This window comes from Passer domesticus, chromosome Z (genome assembly GCF_036417665.1).
Source record: "Passer domesticus isolate bPasDom1 chromosome Z, bPasDom1.hap1, whole genome shotgun sequence".
Taxonomy (NCBI): domain Eukaryota; kingdom Metazoa; phylum Chordata; class Aves; order Passeriformes; family Passeridae; genus Passer; species Passer domesticus.
The window spans coordinates 43265170-43291526 of record NC_087512.1 but is presented as its reverse complement, the minus strand read 5'-3'; the positions used below and the strand labels follow the sequence as shown (position 1 = coordinate 43291526).

The 26357-nt window shown below is 36.9% G+C and overlaps 1 protein-coding gene across 2 annotated transcripts in view; it reads left to right on the top strand.

Annotated features, from left to right (window-relative positions):
• The window catches only part of ROR2 (receptor tyrosine kinase like orphan receptor 2), a 143112-nt gene that overhangs the window by 102103 nt on the left and 14652 nt on the right, over nt 1–26357 (top strand). For both annotated transcript variants that reach the window (XM_064404153.1, XM_064404154.1), the window contains exons 3-4: nt 6448–6735; nt 7792–7822. In XM_064404153.1, the coding sequence (XP_064260223.1) occupies nt 6448–6735; nt 7792–7822 (319 nt within the window). The remainder of the gene's footprint in view (nt 1–6447; nt 6736–7791; nt 7823–26357) is intronic.

The window sequence follows — 26357 nt, the reverse complement described above, 5'->3', positions numbered from 1 at the left end:
AGCCTAGGAAACTCCCTATCTCTTGGATGTTCTTCATAGATTACTGTCAGTTTTGTAAGTGCTTTATGCTTAGTACTATGTTGATAACACAGTAAATTTTGGAGCAATGGTGTCTTCCTCAGCATTCCATAAGCCAAAGTTTGCATCCTAGGTGAAAAATTATGTCTCACTGTGGGAAAATGTGACTTTGCTTATGATGGAAATATCATTAGTTTAATTACTCAAAATATTGTCCCCAATCCCTTTTGTGTTGGATATAAGTTTGTATTAGTCTTTAAATGCCAGAGCAGAAATTTGCCATTTGAAAGAGTTGTGGTGAGAAAGATCATGCTCTTTTATTTGTACCTAAGAAAAAAAGATTATTTGAAGACACAAATGAAAAAATCTGGGAAGGAATTAAAAAAAGAAAAAGTAAGATAGTTTAGAGAAAAAAAATCCCACATTGCTTTTTACACAAATCATAATATACATATTTTCATAGGGGTTTTAAACATTGGAAAATTTTTATTCCATGAATCTGAAAATGGTCTAAATTTATGCAGTTATGCAGAAAAGAAAGATATTTGCCCTTTTTTATAAAAAAGGTGATTCTAAATTCTGAGTATTTCAAGCTCAGACTCTTGTAAACTTTGATGTGTTTTGTAATACCAAACAGATTGCTTTATGGGCTTTTTTGACTATCGCATAAAGTCAATTAAATATATATATATCTTATGGAGAAATAAGTATTCTAAAAAGTGACAAAATATAGATATAGATATAGATATACACAATTATTACTACTTGCTCTGAAAAGACTATTGTATCTTCAGGTAGCTAGCTATTTATGAATAAAATTTTCCTTTCTTTTTCTCAAAAACTGGATATTCAGTGCTTGTGTTTCTTGTGCAGTGCAGAAAGAAAGGTGAATTCACTTGGATAGGAACCAGAGTGGGTGATTATCTCAGAGCATCATTATCTCAGAGATACAGAAAGATGTGAATCTCAGTGTAGTATCATCGATACTGACACTTAGTCTATGTGTAAATTGTCAATCACTTAGAGTCCCCTTGCTTTACTTTGTGGTTTTGGGAAATAAGCATGATGGTATCATCCCATCTCATGATACTTCAATATTTATAAATTATTTGGAGTTCTGTAGTAAAAAGGGTTAAAAAATTATTACTAAGTTCTGTTCACAGTTGCCATACTGCAGCTTGTTTTAAAATTACAAATACATAATTGTTTTTAAAATCACATAGAAAAAAAAGAGTAAAAGCAATAAAATAGGAACAGGAACGAAAACCTGAATTACAAACAACTAAGCCAGAATTTACATGATCTAAAGTAACTAAGGAGCCTTAAAATATTTTTTTAGAATGAACCTCAAAATGGCAGCTAAGATCTTAAAATAACAAAAGCAGAACAATTGTTTTATATTGTGTTTATGCCAAGAATAACACATATGGTTTGAGCCAATGACTTGGACATGTAAGTGCCAGAATAATGTAAATAAAACTAAGAAATATAATATGCATGTGAGGTCTTAGTGATAGTTGCACCCTTTAGGTTTTTAGTTTAGTATCTATTCTTGAGCATATCTTGATGCACTCTGGAAAAGCTTATTTTTATAGTCTTGCCAAAACATGAATAATAGACCTGTCATCTTAATGTTGATTTGCTTTGGGATTCTGTTTGATATATTTATATCAAATTTATTCCATTTAAAAATATAAAGTACTGGCAACCTAACAAAGGTTTTCCAAATATGAAAGAGTTTTGCTGGAATTCATGTCAACCATTTCCCTAAGCTATGTTATTCATAGAGTACATAGAATATTATAGCAAAACATAATACATAGATTAAGTTGTATTGTCTTCTCGTAGCTTCTTGACAGAACAGTTTTTAATCTGTTCAAGCAAAATAAATACTAGTACTGGTTGTAGACTATGTTGGAAACCATAATGAAAGAGAAATTTAATTTACAGCATTTTTGCCTGCAGGAAATGCAGAAATATCTACCAGATAGATGTTCCTTTTGACATAGTTGAACCATGCCAAAGATCACTGAAGGCAAAGGAAGCATTTTCCTTCATTTCAATGACCTTTGGAAGCAAGCCAGAGTATAAAAACCATTATATAACAATATTAATTTCACAGCACAGGAAATTTCTGGACATTTTACTTGTATTTTAAAAGAAATTATATTTGTTATCCATCTCCCAAATAAAATATAAATCTTTATAATATGATATTTGCTATAGGACAGTCATAGGTTTGGCAATATGTAACAGGAACAAAATACTTTATATAGAGTATTTATTCTCTGTTTCAAAATGATGTTATTAATAAAACAGATTAACACTTCTGTTCCAGCTTTTAAAAGTTCTACTTGACTAATTCTTAACACAAAATACAGGACCCAAGTTAAATACAAGTTCTGGCATTTTCACATTTCATTTTCCTTTGTGCCTGTCGAAATTAAGATTCACTAAGACAGAAGGAGAACTACACTGGGAAAAAATTGCTTTGCGCATTGTTGAGGTCCTAATTTATCCTGGGAAAATTTTTTTTTTCCCCCAAAGCATTCCATCAAACTGGCATCTACACTGTGTTTGTGGTGTGACGTACATTACCAAAAAAGTAACTGCTGATTATCACCACAGAAATTAAATAAAGAAAACATTCTTTAAAACATGGTTGGTTAAATTTTCCACTTTGTTTGAAAGAATTGCAATTATGGGTTATCTAAAGTGGACACCAAATAACAGAGCAGCTCAACAAATGACTGCCCGCTCTGTCATAGAAATACTTCAGAATCAGTGAGTACATAAACATCACTTCTCAAAGAGGAAATGAAACCAGCAAATAGAGAGGGAGCAGTTCAGGCTGGACAGAGGCAGAGAATAGGCCCTGAGCTGCCCTACTGCTCTTAGGCTGCTCTGGAGAACTTCGGAAAACACAAATGCTTCGAAGTTCGTTAGGTTAAAATATTTATTACTTGGTTTGTAATAACAAGGTAATATAAAACACTGCAGAAAATACCTGTAAAATTGGCAAGAGTAATGATGAACTAAAGCTGAATTTTGACCTGCAGGAAATAGGTGCAGTGACGCTGACTTCAGGCGAAGTCTGTCTAATTGCACTGGGTCTGAATTAACCCATAAATCTTTGGCATTGCTTTCCATGGTAATAGTTTTTTTCCTCGTTATTATTAGGATCAGATTCACAGATTCATATGGAATATTTTGGTTTAAAATATATGGATCTAATTATTTCCTGCAGTAGTTGTGTTTTAATTGGTAAAACAGGAAGTTCTAACATGGATTTAATCCTGAGTTATTAAGTCCTAATGAGTAAACTTACTATCTGTTTTCATCCAAATGTATTTGAATTTAATATCCATTACTATCCCAAAAAGAGGACTCTACCCAGCTGATTTTAAATCAGAAAAAGTAAAATAGTGATAAGGGTTTGAGCAAGATATAAGCTGACCAATGCCACAAGTATAATGTAGCCCTCTCATGTACTTGCATGTGAAGAGCAAAAAATATATTTGAGAGCCAGACAAACCACTATCCCTGTCTGTCATCTTACAGGACTTGAATTGGCCTCACCTTTTAGACAGAGCTCTGCTTCTTTCATTTTTTGGGTATCAGGAGCATCTCTGAGCCAGATGAACGTACCTCTGTGCTGGCTTCATGCTGGAAGAGGCCCAGCTTCTTTGCAGTAAAGGTCTTTATACAGTCTATTTTTCCTCCCTTGTATAAGCTCATTCAGCCTGTCCCCATGATTACTGAACCAGAGACCCACAGAAATACAGAACATTCCAGACTGGAAGGCACCTCAAAAGATCATCAAATCCAGCATTTCTGGGGAAAGAAGGCTTAGACAAGATGATCTAGTACTCTACACATCCTGAAGACCTCCAGCGATGAGGACCCTACCACATCTCTAGGCAGCTCATTTTCCAGGGAATGATTGTTCTGTCTGCAAAAAATGTCTTTATTCTATTGAAATGAAACATTTCCTGGCTACTTTCATGTATTTCCCTTTGTCTTCTCCATGTAGCTCATTGTGATGAGTGTCTGCATTCTTTTTGTTGGTGCCTTTTAGGTATTGAAAGACTGTGTCGGTGCCCCCCTGTCTGTTCTCTTCACCAGGGAGAAAGACTTAACTGCTTCAAGTCTTTCCTCATAGGACATCATGTTTAGCCCTTTGATGATATTGGTAGCCCTCTTTTGAACCCTCTCCTGTCTTTCTGTGTTATTTTTAAATTTTGCAGATCAGAAGTGGACATAATATTCCAAGTGTGGCCTGATAGGCACTGAGTAGGATGGGATTATGATATCTCTGTCTCTGCTAGGTAACACCCCTATGGATGCTGCCCAGTATCTCAGTGGTGCTCATGAGAATAGATTACATACAGATTAAGAAAAAGTGCTTAAATAAGTCTCTGAATAACAACCTATGAGTGAAGTGGCCATAGGAAATCCTTTTCTAACTTGCGGTAGAACTGATCATGCTTTTTCTTTCATGCTGCTAGAAATGCTTATGTGTGTAAAATATTGGCTTAAAGAGAAGTTTTAATCAATGGCTTCAGTTGACTGTATGAGGAAGTAAATTCACTGGTTTAGTTTTCCCTGCCAGAATGTCATCATAGTATTTCTATTTTTTCAGCTATGAAATCTAACTGGAAAACATAACAAATTACGTTGTTGTGTTGTGACCTTACTGAAAGCATTAATATAGTTTTCCCCCTTTTATATAACTTATTAGAAAACAGATATTGTTTGTGTACTGTCAGAATATTTTAAAGTCTGCTAAAGGTTTTAAAATTAAAAATAGGGACAACTAATATAAAATTACATAAAGAATAATTTATTATTTTATGACAAAAAAGGATGAAATAATTTTCCATATTGTGTGAAGATTTTATATACTTGTATTTATTTTATTTTCTATTTAGACTTATTCTATTGATTTTCTATTTAGTAACAAACTAAATTTGCACTTGCCTACGTTGTATGTTCATATTATTCATTATAGCAGGATTTCTTTTGAAAGGCCAGATGGTAGAGAACAATGTAATACACAGGAAAATCCAGTTTTCCAGCAGTATCTGGCTCTTGCATTTATTATATTCTGATGTTTCTACTGCTCCCTTCTCCAGTATTACACTTAGCTATTGTAGAGGAACTGATTTCCATTTCTTTACTGTTGTTGGATTTGTGTACAATAATCTGGTATTGCTTAAACAGATGCAAAATAATCTGAGTGATAGCAAAGGTCTACATGTAGGCATCCATCAAAATTATTTGATATTTTTATCCAGCTGCCATAAAAATATAATGTCATTTGAATTCCTGATGGTTTGTGTCTAGAAGGTCTAAATTCACTGGAACAAACACATGAGCATGACAGCTGGGTACTGTTCTTACCTGTTTTGTAAGGTAATATAACAACATCATTGTTTCAGTGGAATTACATTTTGTCAAGCTTTCAGTTTGTGATGTGTATCTGTTGCAGAACTCCTAACACCAAATTAAATTTATAAATAATAACATACAAAAGATTTGATTGTCAAGTTTTGACAGTATTCTTCATCAATTCTTTCTTTTTTTTGGTCATCCCTAGAGATCACCAATGCAGCCTTGAAAAAAGCCCTTTACTTTTAACAAACCACTAATTAGGACTTTAGTTTTCTCTTACAAAATAACTACAAAATGTTATTGCACAATATCCATACAGATGTTTCCTTGACCATATATTTTGACATGATGTAAAAAAATGGCTGTCTATAATCAGCTTATGGGTCCCCTCTGTATCACAGGTTACTTCTGCAATTGAGACATTATTTCTTTAAATGGAGTGTGAGACAAGCATCTTGAAAACTTATTGTAATATAAGCCGGTCCAAATCAGCCTAATTTTAAGATTTTGTTGAGTAACAAGTCAAATTAATATCTAAAAGTAACTTTTCCAGTTGTAGTTCTTTTTGAGACAAATCTGTGATCATGTAAGAAGATTATGTGATTACATCACAATGATAGTCCAATTTAGTTACAACTGGGATTATTCTTTAATGGAGCAAGGGTGTATTCTGCCGTTGGAACAGAGCAGCACTAGATGTATGTTATGATGTTAGTATTTTAGCATGTCAGATTTAGAAAAAGTAAGATAGATAGACAGTTCAGAGTGTTTCAGATACAGTTAGGAGTGTAATAGTATCAATTCATGATTGACCTTCGAATCTGCATACCTACCTGCACACAAGCATGAAGTCAGCAATGAAACATAAATTGGAGTGTGATGATATGGTGTTCTTAGGACAGTGAATAGCATTTTTTTAATCTTGAAAGAAAACTGAAATTGTTTCCAAGGTTCTGTCTTAGAAAAGTACCTCTGAGCAGGCTTTTATCTTAACCCAAGTAAAGTTTGATCTTTTATGACCTTTTATCCTCTTAGGTTATTTCCTGACCTTCTTGGAACCAGTAAACAATATCACTGTAGTCCAGGGGCAAACAGCAATCCTCCACTGCAAGGTAGCAGGAAATCCATCTCCGAATGTCAGATGGCTAAAAAATGACGCTCCAGTGGTTCAGGAGCCAAGACGGATCATCATCAGAAAAACAGATTATGGTTCACGTCTAAGAATCCAGGATCTGGATACCACAGACACAGGATACTACCAGTGCGTGGCTTCAAATGGGATGAAGACAATAACTGCAACAGGAGTTTTGTTTGTCAGGCTTGGTGAGTTCCTGGCTTTTATGACTACTCAGACTGCTTTATAGACTAGGTATTAGTTTTAACCATAGCACAATGAGAAATGAATTTAACGTTTTAAGAAAAATTCTCAACACAAAAGAAAATAAAGTCAGCACCTGGGGCCTCTCTCCCAGCACAGAACTTCTCAGTTGAACTTGATACCCCTTCAGTGGTAATAAAAGAAAGTAAATACAGATGTAGAGGTCTGTAAATACACAGAAGAAAAAAAATTAAAGAAGTGCCAGTAAAAAGTACAAAAAGGTACCATTTCATTGCCTGGAGTTTTCACTCTATTGCTGACCTCAGTCTCTGAAAAAAAACAAAAACTGATGAGAAGAATGAGAAGTGGTTTTCTGTGTGATGTTCATAATTCTGGGCCCATCCTTGTGAATATTAGTTCTCCACTGCTATCTGGAGTGTGGCCTCAAATTCTGTCTTTTGACATGTAAAGGTACACCACACCTTTGAACGTGCTTATATTACATTTTGGAGACTCAATAGTCCAATCCAGAAGCCAAGCTTTTATTTAGCTTGCCTTTGGAGCAAAGGGAGAAAAAATTCTAGACATATTTTTCTAATTTTTTTTCCTTATTTTGTAATGTAAGTAATGGATTTCACAGTTTAGTTTGTAGTGGTTCAGTATTGAAGTGCTGACTATTGATCCTTGCTTCTGCTGTGACAAAAGTTGCCACATCCTAAATTCTGATAGTAAGGCACAGTTGGAGCTTATTAAAAGGTAAGTGATGTGCTAAAATAACATCTTGTCTAACTACCTGTGCCTTTATGGTAGGAAATATTTTATGTAAAGAACTAAGTCCATTCAAGTTGCTGCTGGAGCAGACAGTAGATTCATGTGATTTTTATTTGTGGCTTTGAAAATAACAATATATAATTATGTTCAGGAATGCAGAGGGTTTTGTTTGGATCTTGAGATAAACCTTCCTTAAAGAGACAATTTCCTTTAGATTGCTATTGACTTTTTTTATGATGTTGTCCTTGAGCTAAACTTGTCAGCAGTACTTGTTTGTTTTATGTTTGCAGGTCCTACAAACAGCCCAAATCACAATCTTCAGTAAGTACTCTTTGAAAAATTACTTAATGTGCTCTGACTATTTTTGTTCTGTCAGAATTTAGTTCATAAACTCAGTAAATGCTGCCTGCAACCACAGTGTTTTTGCCAAAAGTATCTAATTTGACCAAAAACTCTCAGAATGGATGCAACTTTTTTAGACAGAGGCTACATTGGGTTTTGATTTGATTGACTATTCTTGAGCAACTTCTGCTTGCTTATTTCATGTTTTGAACAAGCAAATTACCACCACAAAGTCATGTTGGAACAGTAATTGTTTACAGGGCAAGTATGGGCTAGAAGAGTGGTTAAAAATGAATGCGTAAAATGTTTAGCTTGCTGTGGTTGCAAATTTACCCATGTTATATTATTAGAACTTGAAGAGCCAGGTAAAACAAGACTAGAATCCTGTCGTTGAGTAGCTAGGAAAAGCCTCTGTTTGTTAGTGTGATTTTGACTTGAGTGGTGGTTTGGTGATTTCTGCGGGAGACCTGGGTTCACTTGCTGATTCAGTTGTAAGGATGAAAAGAGAATCCTAGAATGGTCTGGATTGGAAGGGACCTTAAAATCACCCAATTCCAACACTTCTGCTATGGGCAGGGACTCCTTCCACTCTTGTCAGGTTGTTCCAAGTCCCATCCAGGCTGGCCTTGAACATTTCCAGGGTTGAAGTATCCACAGCTTCTCAGAGCAACCTGTTCAAGCTCTTCACCACCCTCTGAGTAAAGAATTTCTTTTTAACATCAAATCTAAACCTCCCCTTTTCCAGTTTAAAGCCATAGCCCCTAGACCTGCACTATCTCCCAGTATAAAAATCCCCCTCCTTCCTTTTTATGAGAATCTTTTAAGGCTGCAGTGAGATCACCCCAAAGCCTTTTCTTTCTCCAGGCTTAACAACCCCAGCTCTCTCAGCCTTTCTTCACAGAGAGCTTCTCCAGCCCTCTGATCATCTTCATGGCCTTCTCTGGACCCACTCTAAGAGGTCCACATCTTTTTTGTGCTGAGGATGACAGAGCTGGACCTAGGATTCCAGATGGGGTCTCATGAGGGCCATATGAAGTGGTAGAATCCCCTCCCTCACCCTGCTTTGGATGCAGCCTAGTATATAATTGTCCTTCAGGGCTGAGAGCTCACATTTTTGGGTCACTTCCAGCTTTTTACCCACAAGAACCCCTGAGTCCTTCTTCAAACGGCTGTTCTCGGTGACTTGATCTCCCAGTCTGTGTTCATGTCTGGGATTTCCCCAGCCTTGGTGCAGCATTTGGCACTTGATCTTGGCACTTCATGAGGTAGGTACAATTTGCCCTTAGTAAAGCCATGCTGGCTGCCTTGGGTCAGTTTGTTGTCTTTTATATGCTGTGGGATAACTTCTAGGAGGATCTGTTTCATGATTTTTCCAGGCACACAGGTGAGGCTCACCAGACTGTGGTTCCTCACATCTTGCTTTCTCCTCTTTTTAAAAATGGAAGTGATGCTTCCTTCTTTTCAGTCACCAGGGAGTTCGCCTGACTGCCTTGACTTTTCAAATATGATGAGATTGTTTTGGCAACAACATCAGCCAGTTCCCTCTGGATTCTGGAACATATTTCATCAGGTCCCATAGACTTGGGGCTTTTCAGTTTCAGCAAGTGATCCCAAATCTGCTCTTCACTTAGTGGAGGGATGTCACTCCCCCATACCCGCACAGAGAATCAAGGACTTTAAAGGAAAGGGTGACTGCCAGTGAAGACTGAGGCAAAGAAGTCATTGAATAACTAATTTTTCTTCCTATCAGTTAACACCAGTTTGTCCTTCTTGCTTGTCATTCTCCTTGGCCTTTCTTTTCTGGCCTATGTCATACCAAGAAGCCTGGGAATCACGTTTTTCATTGATTCACTTCTGTTATAGGAAAAGTAATTAATTTTATTTCTTCTGGCTTCTCTAGTATTTTCCAAGTGCTTTTCCTGTAGTGAGAATGAACTTGTTAATGTTTCACAGATACCAACATAAATAGAACATTTCAAGTGATACAGTGAAAAAGAGACTTACTTCATGGCTTCCTCAAGTGGAAGTAAATTAGGGTTACCAAGACATCCTTCATCCTGGATTTTCCTAGGTTTTTAATGCTTTGCTATGCAACCTTTTCTGGTTTGGAAAACTAAGTTAAAATAAAGAAATAACTAGGAAAAAAAAACATTAAATCCTTACATTTGGCTTATGACACTTCACAGTGGGTCTTGTACTATTGGTATTGGAAGCAGTAGTGTGCTGTTGTTGTTCTGGACCTGCCATTAAAAGGTGAAGTGAAGAGTACACTGCTGGTAGATTATTTTCTTTATAATATCCACTAGATTGGAGAGAAACCTGAAACTTCAGAAAAACAAGGTCAGGTCAAAGGTCTAGTGAGAAGTCATGAGGGTCTTATCATATGAGCCCCAGGAGCTTTCAGGGATTAGAGATCTTTGCCTCATTGCATACTTAGTTCTGTTTCAGTTTTTTAAAAAATCAGTCCTTCAAATAAAATGCCGTGTTTTGGTGGTAGAATTATTTATTTTCAGAAACTGACCATGATTTTTTAAAAATAGAATATTTTGTATAAAATCATGCAGGTCATTTTGTAAGCCATAAAAGAGGAACGGTGGAAAAAGGCAAAGGAGTACCTAAGTGCTTGGCAGGAGGTTTCATGGAACAAAGGTCTCTTCCCATTCACTGTCTGCACAGAGCAGCCTCACACTGATCCAAGCCAGAGCCATCGCTGCTGGTATTAGTGCTTCAAAAAAGACATGCTTCAGTGAAAACCTGAAACATAAAACCATTATAACATGGTTTAAGATTATACCTATTGGATATTAAGGGATAAGGAACATTACCTGTGTAGATACCATCTAGTAAGGTATTTTTATGCTGTTCATGCTGTGGATTCTTAGAATTAATTGGCAATTAAAGATTGCCAGAGAGAAGATGTGTGTTATGCAGTTAGACTTGCCAGTGCAAAAAAGCATCTTGACCTTCAGGTAATGAAGTTGAGGCATTTTCATAAAAATCTAAATGTCAAACTTTCCACCAAATACATAGTCTTAAATTTCTGTGGATTATTTGGAGACGTCTTTATTTTCTGTTGAGATCCACATGTCTAAAAATTTCTAAGGATTTTTTCTGTAGAAATTGAGAATTACAGTCTATCTTACTTATGAAAAGTCTTAATATTATCAAAAATATTACTTGATAATTCAGACTAATTTACAAAAGAAATAAAATCAAAACTTGGTCAAAAAAATAGTTTCTGATTAGCCTTTGCTGTTAAGAGGACTGTGCTACTGAAGGGTTGTTTTATTTGAGTACAACCCTTTAGCAATCCTTTCTCTCACTGCAATATGCTTTTACCTTTTGCATCATTAGTATTTTTAGTTTTGCCTCTCAAAACAGAGACATTCTATCTGTTCACAAAGATAGAAGTGTCTGAATGTAAAATAAATGTTTAACAAATACAAGAGAATGTTTTTTTACCATGATTTAAAACAAAGCAATGGGCATTAATATCTTGGAGTCTAAGAGCAGAAGGGCAGAAACAGTTGTCTTTCCTTCTAGAAGTGTTGTTCTTAGAAGATAACATTATTCTAAAAGACTGCATGTTCTCTAGTCTACTATATTTTTCTTTTGAATTGATTGGTTAGATTAAATTTTTCCCATTGGGCAAATTACTGTTTTGAAGCAGTTTAACTATAGTAGTGCCGTCAGTAGGGCTTGGGTTGGGAGATATCTAATATTCGAATATTCAGTTTGTTGGCTCTTAAGAGCTTCTGGAAAATCTGCTGAGGCCTCTGCAAACTGAGGAAGGCACATAGAATGCAGGGAGAAAGAAATTCCCCTAAGCTCGGCCCTTGCCAAGTGTATGGGAAACATCTTTGTTGTCACTGCTGCACTTTTCCCCATGTGACCTTTCTGAAATCTGCTTAGGATGTCAGGAGCTGAGCCCTGTGCAGAAGAACTGGGTTTTTCAAGAAACTTTGAGAAGTCCCTGTTTTATTGAACTCTGACTGAGATCAGTTATGGGTTTGCAGCCTTTGATGGATGTATTTTGAATGCTTAGGAAGAATAAATGAGAAGAAACACTGCCACTAAATAGAAACAATCATTACTTTGTGGAGGAATTTTTGAGGTATTAATTATTCAGAATAAATTGGCATGTTCTTATGCCTGATTTTTAAGTAGTTTGGGACAACAGTAATTTTTTTAAGATTTAGTCTATTGAAGAAAATTGATGAGGCAATTGTAGTTAGGAAAAAAACAGTTCTTTCAAACAGTGGAGAACAGAATGTATAAAACCAGTAACATGGCTGTGTTAAAACTCCAGTGAGGAGGTTGGGTTCCTGAGCATTTATTCTTCATGGTCTGCATATCCAAAGCACATCTTTTCTGTGACCTCAAAGGGAAATTTCTGCATGATGTGAGGGGCACTTGTGTATCTTTATGATGGGAACAAACTAATTTTCATCATGTGATGAATCTTCATGTAATTACAAGATGGAAAAGAAAATATAAAGTTTTGGGAAAGAAGATAGAAAGCAGTGGATCATCAAAGCACTTCACCCTCAGGCCACTTCCCTGCCCCTTACTGGGGTCTTCAGGTAAAAGACAGTAGCTGAGAAGGAAAATAGTTTTGGCTAATACGTTTGCCAAAGCTCTTTGGCAAACCAAAGGTATCTAACATCACACTAAGAAAAAAATGCTTCCCTTACAGTCAAATAGTGACACCACTTGTGTCTTCTTACTTTCCTTAGGTGGTGCGGCAAATTTCTTTGGTCACAACGCAGTTTAGCCACAGATAACATTGTTAATCTTGGAAATTATACAAGATTATCTTAAAATTCACATAAACAGATGGGTTTTTAAAACAATACAAGGTTGTTTCAACTCAGAAGTTACAGTGTTTATTCAGGGCTATAAGGACCAGGTGTTTGATGATGTGCTTCCTCCAGAATGACATGCACGCCTTTTGTTTCATCAAAATATTCATGTGGCTGAGACAGTCATATTTGAACTATGTATGTTTTTTTAAGATGCTTGTGGTAATATGTTGAAGGTACAGAATAAGCTCATACTTGTGTTTTCATTTCCTGTTTTAATCAAGGGAAAAAAAGAATTTTGTGATTAAAACACAGGACTGTAATTTCAGAGGTCTGGATTTAATTTCTGACTGTACTCCTGTCTCTGTGTGTGATTGCAGCAAGTTGTTTAACCTTTGTCTGTCCATGTTTTGTGCATCAAATGGAGATGGTGGATCTTGGGAATTTTTTGCCTTCTTCTGCTATGGGATCAGATTATTTCAAAGTGTTTCGGGTACGTTCTTCTCCCCATAAAGCCTGGAATGTTGTCCTCTTTTATGAGTGAGGAACTGAGGCACATATTATCTTGGGCTGGTCTACATTAAACAGCATGTGTTTGTCTTGGCAGATTTCCTGACTCCCTGACAATCCAATTTGGGGATCTGGCTGAAACATGCTGCAATTCCCTCCTAGCCCCTGTGTGTCAGTTTCCCTTTTTTCTCTCAAGGCTGAGGGGGAGGCTGTATTTCACCCTCCTGTGGGCTTGGGGCTCCTTTCAGGGGATTTTGATCCACAATCTCAGATCTGTTTTTGGTTTCATCATTTTAAATGTCCTTTGACAGTCCTTCAGGCCGAAACAGGAAATTTGGAGGAAGGATAGAACTAAAACCAAGGTTACGCTAATCTTTTCTCTCTTATCTATTTTAGAGTGCAATTTTTCCGTTTTTCCTCTAGTTATGTTGGATACAACCTAGAAAGGCTCAGAAGTTTATGACATCACAAATTACCATGTAACTAAAATTTATACTCTATTCTGCCCAGAGATGTAGGGTGTACTCAGACGAAGCTGACAGTCTATCTTGTAATAAAACCCAATTTTTTAATCTTAATGTTACTCATGCATTTAAAAAAATACTTCCCCCCCTTCCCCCACCTCTTTTTAAACACCAGAACATATGTAATTCAAGGCAGAGTTAAAGAGCAGTGGAAGTACTGTTTGGGGTCGTTTTGCACCACGCCAAATAACAGCTTCTTCCCACATGACATTGCTTCTTCAGCTTGAATCTTTCACTTAAATGCTTTCTAATCACAAGTAAATAAATTATGAACAATCTAATGCATTTTATACTATTTAGTGATAGAAGTAGACAGTGTGCTTACAAAGTTGATAAATTTTAAAAGCCAGATGTGTATTTAAACTAATATACATACCATCTTGGAGTAGGCACAAGTAAGTGTCTGTATTCCTGCGACTTGTTATCTGGGGAAACTATTACAAGTGGTAGGTTTTCTTCCTTTCTGTTAGAGGAGGGGAAGAACTGAAAAAAGACATTTACAGGGAATATGTAGGCAGAAAAAAAATGAAAATAGTTTGCTTCAGTCTGTTATGCTCAATAACCCATGTTGCTCAGACCTCCCCCCCCCCCAAAAAAAACCAAAACAAAACAAAGGAAGCCAAGCATATGCACAGGTGATTAAAAATAAAGTTTTACCTTCTCTTTGCTATTGTATAAATCAAATGCCTTTGTGTGAATTAGTGTGAAAAAGTGTAATGCAGATGCACTGCTTTACTGAGAGAGACTGGTGTCAAAGACAAAAAAGCAACCCTACAGGACTTGACCTGTATTTAGGCAAGGTTTCAAAATGCCTTAGGAAAAAGTAGTATTTAGTTACATTTCTTACAGTTAAGCTAACTTAGGGTTAAATGTCAGAAGTACTTGCCCACTTGTTATTAGCAGTACTGTCAAGATACTTTTAAATGTGTTGGCTCAAGCATTGTACTGAATGTAATTCATTATATGTAGGGCTACAAGCATGCACTACACCAAACAACACAAACACATTCTTTCCGAAGGGTTCTTTTTCAAAAACTTGGACCTTTAGCTTGCATATGAGTATTTAAGGGAGTTGATATTTTCTGTGGGTGAGAATTCTCGGTATTCAGAGAGCCTTCTTCCTATTCTGCAAAGTAGTGGCTAGGTTTTTGATAGCCAAAAAAGCCTAGGCTGTCATATCAGCCGAGCTGTAAGGTGTGACTCATAAGCTGTGTGATACATGGCAAAGAGCCAGTTTACAGCTCTTTGTAAATGTGTGACCCCAACACGCCCTCTTCCAGCAAATTCCAGATCAGCAGCAGGTGCTTAGGTTTTAGCAGCTCAGAAAAACAGTTTGTATTAAACTACCAAAGAAGTTGCAAGCAAAGTTAAACACTTGTTATTCCTTTTAAGGATATATGTAAATTGATATTCAAAGTAGTAATGGCCCTTGGGGTTTTGGCAAGTAGCTACTGCAGCTGTTGGACATCCCTGATATAACCAGCAATCCTTACTGTGTTTAGATTTTACTTCTTCCCTCTATCCCTCCCCTATTCTCATTTGTTCAGTAGCTTAAATGGCTTTCAAAGTATTTATTGTATGTCTTACAAAAGGACAGTTATATGTCCCTGAGACTTCCTGTAGGCATTTGATGCCACATTGGGTTTAATTAGAGTTCCTTAGGATGCTGAATAGCCTCTAACTGCATACAGGGAAAGGGTGAATGTTGTAGTTAGGCAGAAAGATAAAGGAACACTATTCCAGTGAAAAGTAGGTAATTTAACAAAATTACATAATGCTGGAACACCACACCATAAATCATCCTTTCAATTTTTATGGCTTTATGGTTAGAGTTTTCCCTACTTTTGTATTATTATGTTCTTTATTTCAGTTTGAAAGAGCCAAAAACCCTAGATGCAGCTAATCTAGTGTACTTGAGGAAAAGTCAAACAGATGGTACGAGCCAATACTATTTGAACAATTATATTCAAAATTAAATAGCATTAACAGTGATGGACGGGATTGTTTTTTGAGAAGGTAGAAGTAAATTCAGTAAGAAAATCTGTTCTTTTGAATTGGTATTGCTTTGTTAAGTCTAAAGTCTGAAGTATTTGAGGTATTACTACTCTAAAAGTAGGACTGCAATAAGCATGTGTCATCAACAGTTTCTCATTCTCCTCAAAAAGCTTAATCTTAACTAGTAGATGAGTAAACATACAAAACAGAAAATAGTAGAATAAAATACAATACAATAAAATATAAGTGCAATACAGTAGAATAAAATACAGTAGCTCCAGTTGGCTGATACCTACAATGACCATTTATTCCAACTTCCTGATCACTCTATTGACAAAAGTTAAAGCCCATTATTAAGACCATTGTTCAAATCCCTCCTTTTGAGGCACTAACAGGCACAGGGCATTGACCACCTCTTTAGGGAGCCTGTTTAAGCTTGACCACCCTCTTGGTAAGGAAATGTTTCCTGATGTCCATTCAGAACCTCCCCTGATGCAGCTTTGAGCCATTCTCATCTGCACTGTAGCTGAAACCCAGGGCCTGAAACCCAGGGAGAAGAGACCAGCACTTCCCCCTCCTCCCTTTCTCAGGAAGCCATAGAGAGCAGTGAGGTCACCTCTCCAAAACCAGCCAAATCCAAAATCCTTAGGCACTCTTCATGGTACATTGCTTCCAGCCCTCCCACCACTCTGTTTTCCTCCTCTGGACCATTCTGGGACCTTCCAAGCCTTCTCCAACCCTGCACTTCACACGGGACTCAGGGTGAGGCCACACCAGGGCTGAATGCAGCAGGATGATCCCAATCACAGCTGGTGATGCTGTGTCTGATGCACCCCAGGATGGGTTTGCCCTCCTGGCTGCCCGGGCACACACTGCTGGCTCACCCTGAGCTGCTGCTGACCAGCACCCCCAGATCTGATTTGTAGGGCTGCGTCCCAGCCATAGAATCAGTTAAGTAGGAAAAGACCCTTAAGTTCATTGAGTCCAACCATAAAATGCTACATTATATAGAGACATACTCTCAGCTCAAATATCTGCTAAATTATGCAGGAATTTGACTCTTAGAGCTAAAGGCATGCTTGTAGGTGTGCCATGTTACAGAGCTGAAGCTGTAGTCACTTTTCAGGTTGGAGGTGCTGTGGAGGTACCCATTTGTAGATAGCTGCAAAGTAGCATTTTTACACTGCGCTTGGTATTTAATGTAGAAAAGACAGCCTCAGTGTGTAATGAAGTTTAGGTGCATATTTTTTTTACAGGGTTGAGGAATAGAGAGAAAAGTGAAAATGTAACATAAAATCAGTAGTTTCACGATTCAGACGCTCCATCAAGAATGTGCTGTGAATGATCATTGTACCTTTATGTAGCCTGTGGTTCAGACTGACAGGTATATCAGAATATACAGGATCTCAGTTTTTAAGCATTAAGAACTAAAATTTTTTTAAAAAAAAACTATGCTGAAATACTAAACTTGGGGAAGCATTTGTTCTACTAATTGAGTTTGCCACATGTTTTGATTTGGGAACAGTTTATTAATGTTAAACCCCATTACATTAATTTACGGAGCTGTGGTGTTGGCACAATTGCTACTCACAGAGTATTAAGCTAATGATGTTTGCATAGCATCATGTGTGTGGCATCTGAAAAGAAATTAATTCTGGCTTCAGAATATGAGCTATTTTGCCTGTGGAACAATGCAGTCAGCATCCACTATTATAATACAGAAAGATTTAAATGGAAAAGTGTGACAGTCAGGATTAATTGTTTATACACAGAAAAAAAAAAAAAAGAAAGAGAGGGGAGGAGAGGAGTCTCTAAAATACAGTCTGATAAACATTCAGTAAGTAATTTTAAGTCCAAAGGAAGAAATGTAAGGGGCAAGTTACCTTTGGGATTACATCAAGGTGGAGGAGCACCCCAGCCTCCCAGCATTTTTGGGTGATTCAGACTACTCTTACCCCAGCTTCAGAAAAGGCAAGCTGCAGAGCCAAAGTTTGTTCATTTCCACCCTCTTCCAGTGCCTGAAGCAGACCTGTGTCTGTTTATTTTTAATTTTTGAGAACTCCAGAGGCCTTGCTTGAAACTGTCATAAAATTTCCTGTGGAGAAAAATGCAATTTTCCTAATTTGGAAAAAACCAACAAACCTATTATGTGAAGTTATGATGATACACCAGAATTATTTGATGAATTCTGGATTCCTTAGCCATGCTAGCCAGACCTCAGCCACTGGAGCCAGATGACGGGCGGATAACACTAATAACAGACTGCTGTCTCCAGTACAGAGCAGCCCAGAAGAGGAGACACATCCTTACTTATGCATTGAGAGACAGAAAATGGTGAGACACAAAAATTGTTAGGTTTTACTCTAGATTTGAGGGAGACGTGTGCTCCCCTGGTGGTAGCCATGGTTTGCATCCCTGCCCTGACTCTTCATCCCGCTTCTGCAGTCCTTGTCCTGCTGGACCCCAAGCAAACGCCTCAGTTGGCGTGGGTGCCAAGCAGTTTTCTTGTGTCACACACAGGTGCAAAGCCTGACGTAGACACAGTGTTCGGACTGGGCTGATGAGTGTATTTAGGTGGAAATTACATAAAGGCTGGACAAATTCAGGCAGTGTTTCATGGGAAGGGACAAAGGTCTGTTCCATGTGTCTGCTCAAAAGCAAGACAATGTGACAGCATCACAACCAAGTGGTTGCTCCTTCTGCTAGTATTGGTTGTGTTTGGGGCTTTATTTTTTTCCAAAAGAGAAATAAAATATTTTAAAATTCCTTGGCCTTATTTTTTGAAACATCTAACAATTTAGATGTTTCAAAACATCTAAAAGTAACCAAAAATAAAAAGGAAAAAATTATCTTTGTACTGTGGAAAACTTAACCTCAAATAAGCCCTATCAAAGAGAAGGTATGATAATTGTTTGTGATATTGGGAAGTATTGGGAAGTATTCACAAACTCTAACTTTCTGCAACATCACCTAGAATTATTTCATATTGCATCCATCAAAAGTAGTAGAGAAACTAACAAATATTTCATATTGTCACTTAGATGTTTTAAAGACATAATTTAAAAGATGTCATCTTTTTCAAGTAGATAGAATGTGCTAATTTTTCCTTAAGACTAGAAAACTGACACTTCAGTATTACATGTTCTTAAATACTTGATGTTTCTGTAGTTTGAATGAAAGTGTTCTGCAACAGACTTTGAAGATGCACACTTTACATATAATTATATAGCCAGTTTATAGCTGGTGCTGTGATCATTTCTAGCTGCTTTACAAAGCTCTCTGCTAGCAGATGTATAATCTCTGTGGTAACTGAGATAGAAAAGCCACTTTTGTTCTGTTTTAAAAAAACAGAAGCAAGAAGAAAAAAATTATGACAGTACAGTTATTTTAACTTTTTCATTTGCTCATATTCTTCCAGAAGTGATCACATTTTTAATGGCATGGACACTTAAAACATTTAATAATGACTTTTGACTTATTTTCTTTTTACAAAAATGTTCAATGTTCTAACTTTTTAACCTCTTATAAAAATGCAGGGAGTACTTTGTAGAAAGCTTATATTCCCCATCATTCAAAATAAAATTTAAAAAAAAAAGGAAAAAAACAACCAAAATGAAAAGCTTTAAGACATTTCCATAGGATTTAATTTTTATGTTCTAAATTTTTCTTTTGTCCTTCTTTTAACCTTCCCTCCTCTTTGGATTTTTATAACTTGCAATTTTCAGCTATGCTTGCACAGTCTTTTCTCTCAAGACTTTCTACTTCTTATCTGTCTTCCTGGCATATATATATATACATATAGTTCTGTCAGTGGATTTAAATCAGATAAATTATAGTTAAAAATTCCTGTTTGTGCATAAAATCTGCTTATGTAGGTAAATCACAATGCATTAAGGTCTACCTGAAAATGCAAAGGAGTTTGTGAAAGAAAAAAATTACCATATTGAGCTTATCTCTGGTGGCATTTAGAGAGTGGGGTGAGGATCACACCAGACAAGGTCAGAGTGGTCTGGTGGGAGGTAGGCTGCCCTTCTCTCACCCATTCACAACATGAAAAGGGACCCCAGCTCTCAGGCCAGTCCCCTTGGTGTGGTCAGATATTCCTTCCCTCACTCTCTCAGCCCCACTGCCATCTAAGTTCCTTTCTCCTTCTCCTGCATGGTTTTCCCATTTTCCCTGGTAGCTGACATGATCTCTTAGCTCTACACCCCCAGTCACCTCCCTCCTCTGCTGAAGCCCAGCCACCCAGGTGGAGCTGCCTGGTCCCCTGCACTGACCCCAAGGCATGAGCAGCCCCATTGCTGTAGCCCTCTCTGAGCTGCCCAGGATGACCCTGCTGTTTTTTACTGCTGCCTGATACACCAGCAGGAGGACTTTTCTAAGACTTTTTAGGAGCTTACCTACATGTACTCGCTCACTGAGGGTGGCATGGTAGGAAGAGGATGGATAACAGCTAAGAGTTGTGCTTTCCTCTATCAGCAGAGGGAAGAGGGAGCTGCTTGTTAGAGGCTCTTCAGAGAGGGTCTGTTGGCCCTGCTCATTTTCCTTGGAGATGTCAGAGAAAGACAATTTATTAGACAGTCATAATACATTGAGGGGGATAACATGCCTTGAAAAAAAGTTGGGGAGAAGAAGGCTCATAATGGCTTCTTTGGTGAGCGAGAAGGTGGAATGCTGCATGGCCAGGTTCATGTTCCCATGTGTTGAAATTAGTTTTCTGAAGGCTTTTCTTTCCAAATTTTTACTAACCGTGGTTGTAACAGAAATGTTTCTGTTATGTTAAAAGTACCTGACACAGCAAAACAGATCTGCAGCCTTCCCTGGATTGCCAGCTGACTCATGTGACTTCAAGATTTCATCCCAATGTGCTAACACCTATGAAAGCAGAGGGAGAATTTACAGAAACGTCCTTTGAGTTAACTGAAAGAGAGAGTTTGTAGGCAGAATGTTGAATGTTGTTGGCAGAATATTAGATAATCTGTTTGAAGTTACATGTGTTAATCAAGAGGATTGTGGCTGGTTATACAGCTAGGGACAATCCTCTATTTCTTACAGAAATTCAGGACATTGATGGCCTTGTTTAGTTTTGCTTCCTTGACTGTTTTATCCAGGTTATTGTAGTAAAAGCAACCATGCCACATATGTCTGTACTTCTGTATGTGCTGTACTTGGTAACTGAAACATTTTTTGGTACACTGAAAACTTTTCTAAAGATGCAAAGCAATAATAATTACCTGCAGATATGATACCAAGAAACCATAGCAGCATGCAGTTACCTAATGAGCAACCTGCCACCGTTTCATGTGTTTCTTTTTCTTGTATTTGTTTGCCTGTGAGGGCTGTTTTTCATGTTATAGGAAAAATAGTGGATGAGTGTGTGAAAGAAAGGAAGGCAACACCATTTTCCTTTGGTTTTATCCTCTTAAATAATTGATCGTAGTATCTTTTATCAAGGACACAGCTCAGCTAAGATTGCTGACACTCACTTAAGGCAATGCCTACTGAGGAGATCAATCTAGGTCATGAGTCAGTGAAGGCCTATCATTAAACCCTACTGATGTTCTCTCCCTTTCTTGTCTTTAAATGATTTTTAAATATTTAGCAGCAAAAGACTCCTACTTTCACACTTACATTGGAATATATGTTTAAAACATTCTTTGGACTGTGTTTTAGAGACAGACTTTGGAACCTGAATTTTGTATTTAAAAATACTGATTTCATAATCCATTTTGGCAATATTTTCAGTAGCCTACATATTAGGTTGTTTTGAAGTTTGCAAGTTGCTCTTTGACAAATGTCTTCTCTTTAGTTTGTCACAAACAATAGTTTCATTTGTAGCTGTGATTTTACTGATGACATTTCAATTAGTTGTTTTATCTATGAGCTGGCTTAAAATACTCTCTCAGATCCTATGATTAATACGAACAAATCCATAATATAATAGAATCTATTCTAGTAGAATAAAGATCAACTGTTATTTTTTACTGATTTTAGGCATTGAATATGGAGTTTCATTTCACACTGTATTTTTTAGTAACTAGTAGATAAATATCCAAATCAAATGCAACACAATTGTTGTGTTCAGTAATTGGAACTTTCAGTAAATTCTTTAAGGGATTCTGTGATGTACTACTTTTCAGACAAAAAGCCGAAAATATTTGTCCATGTTGTGTGCTAAATCTAAAGGGAATCTTTCTTTTTGGGTCTGTTGTTACACTCAATAAGCATCTGGTAACAGAAGTCATGGGCCATATCCATTGTGAGTGTAAATTGTCATAGGCCCATTAACTTCAACTGAGCTATGACTATTTATACAAATTCCCCTGCCTGTTAGCTTTTTATTTTTAACACTAGGCTCCCTTTCTTTTCTGATAGCATTTCTTACATTCCTTTAGTGCAGAGGAAAACTTTTACTGTATTCTAAGTATTTTGTATTCTAAGTCTCTCTTTGAGGAGTTAAGTATATCAGTATGGATTTCCTGATATCCCAGGAGCACTGATCTTTAGACACAGGTGAAGATGTGCAAACAATGATTTTAAGTGCCGGAAAGGTGGGTTATTTGCAGAAACCTTTGGTCAGAGGATGAAACTGTTTGTTCAGAGAATGAATACAGGTAGGGCAGGAAGCCTGTGCCCTTCTCCCTTGATGTGCGTGCAGGGTAGCTTCCATTCAAGAAAGGGCCCAATGCAGCAACCAAGTTGTCCCTACCACCCATTAGTTTCTTGGCTTCAGCAGGAAGGGCACAAATGTGCATCTGTGGAGTTTTGGGTGTTTTATGGTTTGCATGTTTGAGGTTTTTCTATATACCTGGGTTTTTGAAACTACACTAAAACCAAAAACCTGTTTGTTTGTGTGTGTGTTACTGAATTTCTGCCCTGTGTTATGGGTGATGTCAGAAGCACCTGGCATTAGCCCAGCCCTTTAATGGATAGTAATAGTTCAAACCATACTTTCTAAAAAAATAATGTTCATTTTCTCCATCAAATATTTACACCCCAATTCTATTGCCTTGAATGTCAGTAGTAAAACTTCCATTGATTATCTGTGACAATGGGAGGCCTGTGAGAATGAGAAATTTTAAAGCCCGTTATTTAAAATACAGCATTTCTTGAAAAATGAAATTCCTTTGTGGTGAAACAAGAAATCGAGTGCTATATTTGATATTTTCTTGAAGACAAATATACAAACCTGGCCAGAAGTATTTTTCTATGGTAACATTAATACATATTCACTGTTTTTGAAAGGAGGCAAATCTTATAGATGTGATATGGCATATGACAAAGGTAGTATGATTCCTTTCTCTCAAATCTCATCTGTAGCCTCTTGGGGAAGGGAATATTTGGGGATGTAAAATCATTTTAACTATTGAAAAGTGATCCTTTTGTGAATAGATTTTGCTTCCCAGCACTATGATGTGATATGATACACATCAAGAGTAAGGGTAACGAATTACAAAGACTGTAGTTCAACATTATAAGATATCCTGATTTTGAGATTCAGTAGAAACAAACCATGAATATGAATATATATATAAAAGAGTATGTGTCTGTGTAGATATACATGTATATATGTATATATGTGTGTGTGTGTGTGTGTGTGTGTAAAAACCCAGAAATACCTTATTTTTTTTTACTGCAGCCCTTTATAATGCTCTTCCCAGTCAGAGAGATTTGTCTCTCTTTGATTAAAGAGATTTGATTTGATTTATTCCTTTATTCTTTTTAGTATTGCATTCAGGTGCTTCAGATATCCTGTAATGTCATGTAATTTCAGTGATTTATATTTATGAAGTAGCCACACACTGGGCTAAGTAAACTCGTAATCTGAAATATGATGCCTGTCCTTTTTCCTCTGATCTTGCTGTCCGTCATGATCATTCTCTTTACACAGCTTCTGATACTAATTATCAAGTTGTAACTATCAGAAATCCTGAGACATCCCAACAAGATACGCAACTGTATATCAAATGTTGTATTTCTCTAAGAATAGCAAATAGGCTGACATAAATAATTTGCCTTTTCCTTCATCTGTCACAGTCTGTGGTTTTCTGTGCATTTGTCCTTGCTTTACCATTCTGTTTGTAATGGAACATTAGTAGAAGGTCTCAGTATTTAACAGTTCTTGATTAAAAACTGCTTAATCCCTGGACAGCATGGAAGAGGGTCAAAGCTTCAAGTTTATTTATTGTGGGAAAATTTATAGGAAGTTTTAATTGCATTTAGTTTGCTTGTGGGAAACTTCTGTAACAAAGTTTCTACTACTTTTTGAAAGATAACCTTTGGAATATCCTATTATAATCTATGAACTGGCTTATGTTGTTTACTTTGGTAAAGTGTAGGCTGAGAATATGTCTGTCCATATAACTGCTAGGGTAGGTTGGTAGGGTGTTATTAAATGAGATTTTTTTTTTCAATGTATTATATTAAAAAACTTACTCTTTCTGAATTTTCTCGAGAACTTCCGAGTTTCTTTCTGTATCTGATGCATGGTGTCTATTTTCAGGAAAACAGTTTTAACTTAGAAGTTTCTGCTGTCTTTGTAAGTAAAACTTGTGGAATGCAATCAGAATGAAGGTGTCTCACTAGTAAATTAATATGTGGTACCCCTCAGTTTGGCTTTCATATTTCCCTTTGTGGATCCTTGCTAAAAATAGAGCTTCATATGTTTTCTCTATTTCTAAGGAAATCCACAAGGTCTGCATTTACTGTGCTTTCAGGGCCACTAAATACATACTGAAAACACAAGTCAAATTCAGGTACTTCAGAAGGTGATTTTAGTACTAAACCGAGTTTCCATGGTTGCTTTTTTTCTTTTTTCTTTTTTTACTGTGACATTTTTGTTTCATATGCCCTCTGGTCTGTTCGGCTGTGACAGTTGCAAACAATAGGTGGTGTTACATAGATAGCATATAGTGTATTGCGCCCAGACATATTCTTTCCACATTTCAAATTTTCCATTAAGCAAAGCATCTTTGTTGCCAGTGTGTTTCCCTCTGTAGTATTTTGTTTGGTGTCCTTTCTGTGTCACATGTGAAATTAAAGTAATGCTTAATGAGAGGGTGGGGGTAGTGATGTCTGCTATGTTTTTTTCCAGAACATCTAGAAATCTCTTTATGTATTTCTAGAGCAGATAGCTATCTTATGGAAGAGTTGCATGACTTCCATCTAGAGAGTTTTCTATTCATCATGCTAGGTTTTATTCCTCTTCTGAGGCACCTGCTAGGTTTTATTCCTCTTGTGAGGCACCTGGTTCATCCATTTCTTCCTTTATATACCCAGATGTTCCTGGAAGTTATGATTTCTAACAATGGGAGGAATAGCACTGTATGATTGAATCTGCATCTTTCTTCTACACTGCTTGCTTGGTTAATTCTCCATTTCATATGGACTTCTGCCCACAAACCTGAAGGCAGGCTTTATGATGTGTTGCAGTGCATGTGTGATCAGGACCTTGTAAATGCATATCAGACCTCATACAAATTCCATGTTTTACATAAAAATAGTATAAATATTTTGGTTTTATTTACATGTGACTGAGGTAGTAATTTCTTCTGCTTTTGCTTTTGATAAGATACCCTAGTTCTTAACTGAATTGTTCTGGCAGAAGATCACCTTGTGGGTCTGGAAAACTGATAACACCGAATGATAACACTGAACTATGGAAATTGCGGTTTTATGAATAGATCTGTTTAGTCATATTCTTTACAATTTTAGTTTTAAATCCAAACTCTGGTCAACCATATGATGAGTAGTTGGGAGGAGAGTTCACTCAGTAAGAGAATACCTTACCTCCATTCTAACTGAGTGCTGAGAAAATTCAGTTTCTAGGTGCACTGTCTTTGATTCAGCCTTCCAGCAAATGTGCAAAATAGACCAACACTTAGCAGGTGCCTGACTCTGTTTATTTTTTTTTTTAATAATACTATAAAAATGGAAGAAAATCACTGGAGAGAAAAGTCAATGCTCTCTTGAAACATATGCAAACTCAAGAACAAAGGTAAAAAAGTACCTGTGGTGGATAGCTTGTAAGATTTCTGCAAGTGGAAAAAATTGGACTCTTCTGGGTTCCTTTTGTGGAGTCAGATTTCTTTTTCACCAGGGTTCTTGGTCAGAGCAGACAGTATAGCTCAAGCAGCAGGAAATTGAAGAGTCAGTATTTCTGTTTTCAGCAGCTTTTAATTATTGCTCTAATCAGCAACTAAATTGCCGGCATGTTGTTTGGAGCATGATTCAAAGCCACACATGCTTCCAAGGGCTCCTGTTTGAACTGAGCATTATACCACTCCTGTGTTGTTCTACCAGACTCTGCCCAGGTTGCTTTTTGTTGCAGATTTTTTGCCACGTCCCAAGGGTACATATAGCTGAAGGACAGAGTAATCTATCAGGAGACTTTTACTGCTGCCACTTTGGCAGCTGAAATCAGTTTTTTTCCTAAGAAGACAAATGTAATTTCGTTCTCTCAATACCACTACTAGTCAAACAGCATTCACTGAGTTTCCTGCCCTGGCAAAGATGCATGTAGAATAACAGCCATGCTTCTGTCAGAGTTAGCTGACATCAGGTTACTGTTTACTTTTGCTTGTGTCCACGGTAATGGTCATATCTCGTTTAGTATAATCAGCAGTTGACTATAACAGGGGAGGGGAGAGCATATGTGCGTATTTATAATATCTAAGCTGTGTT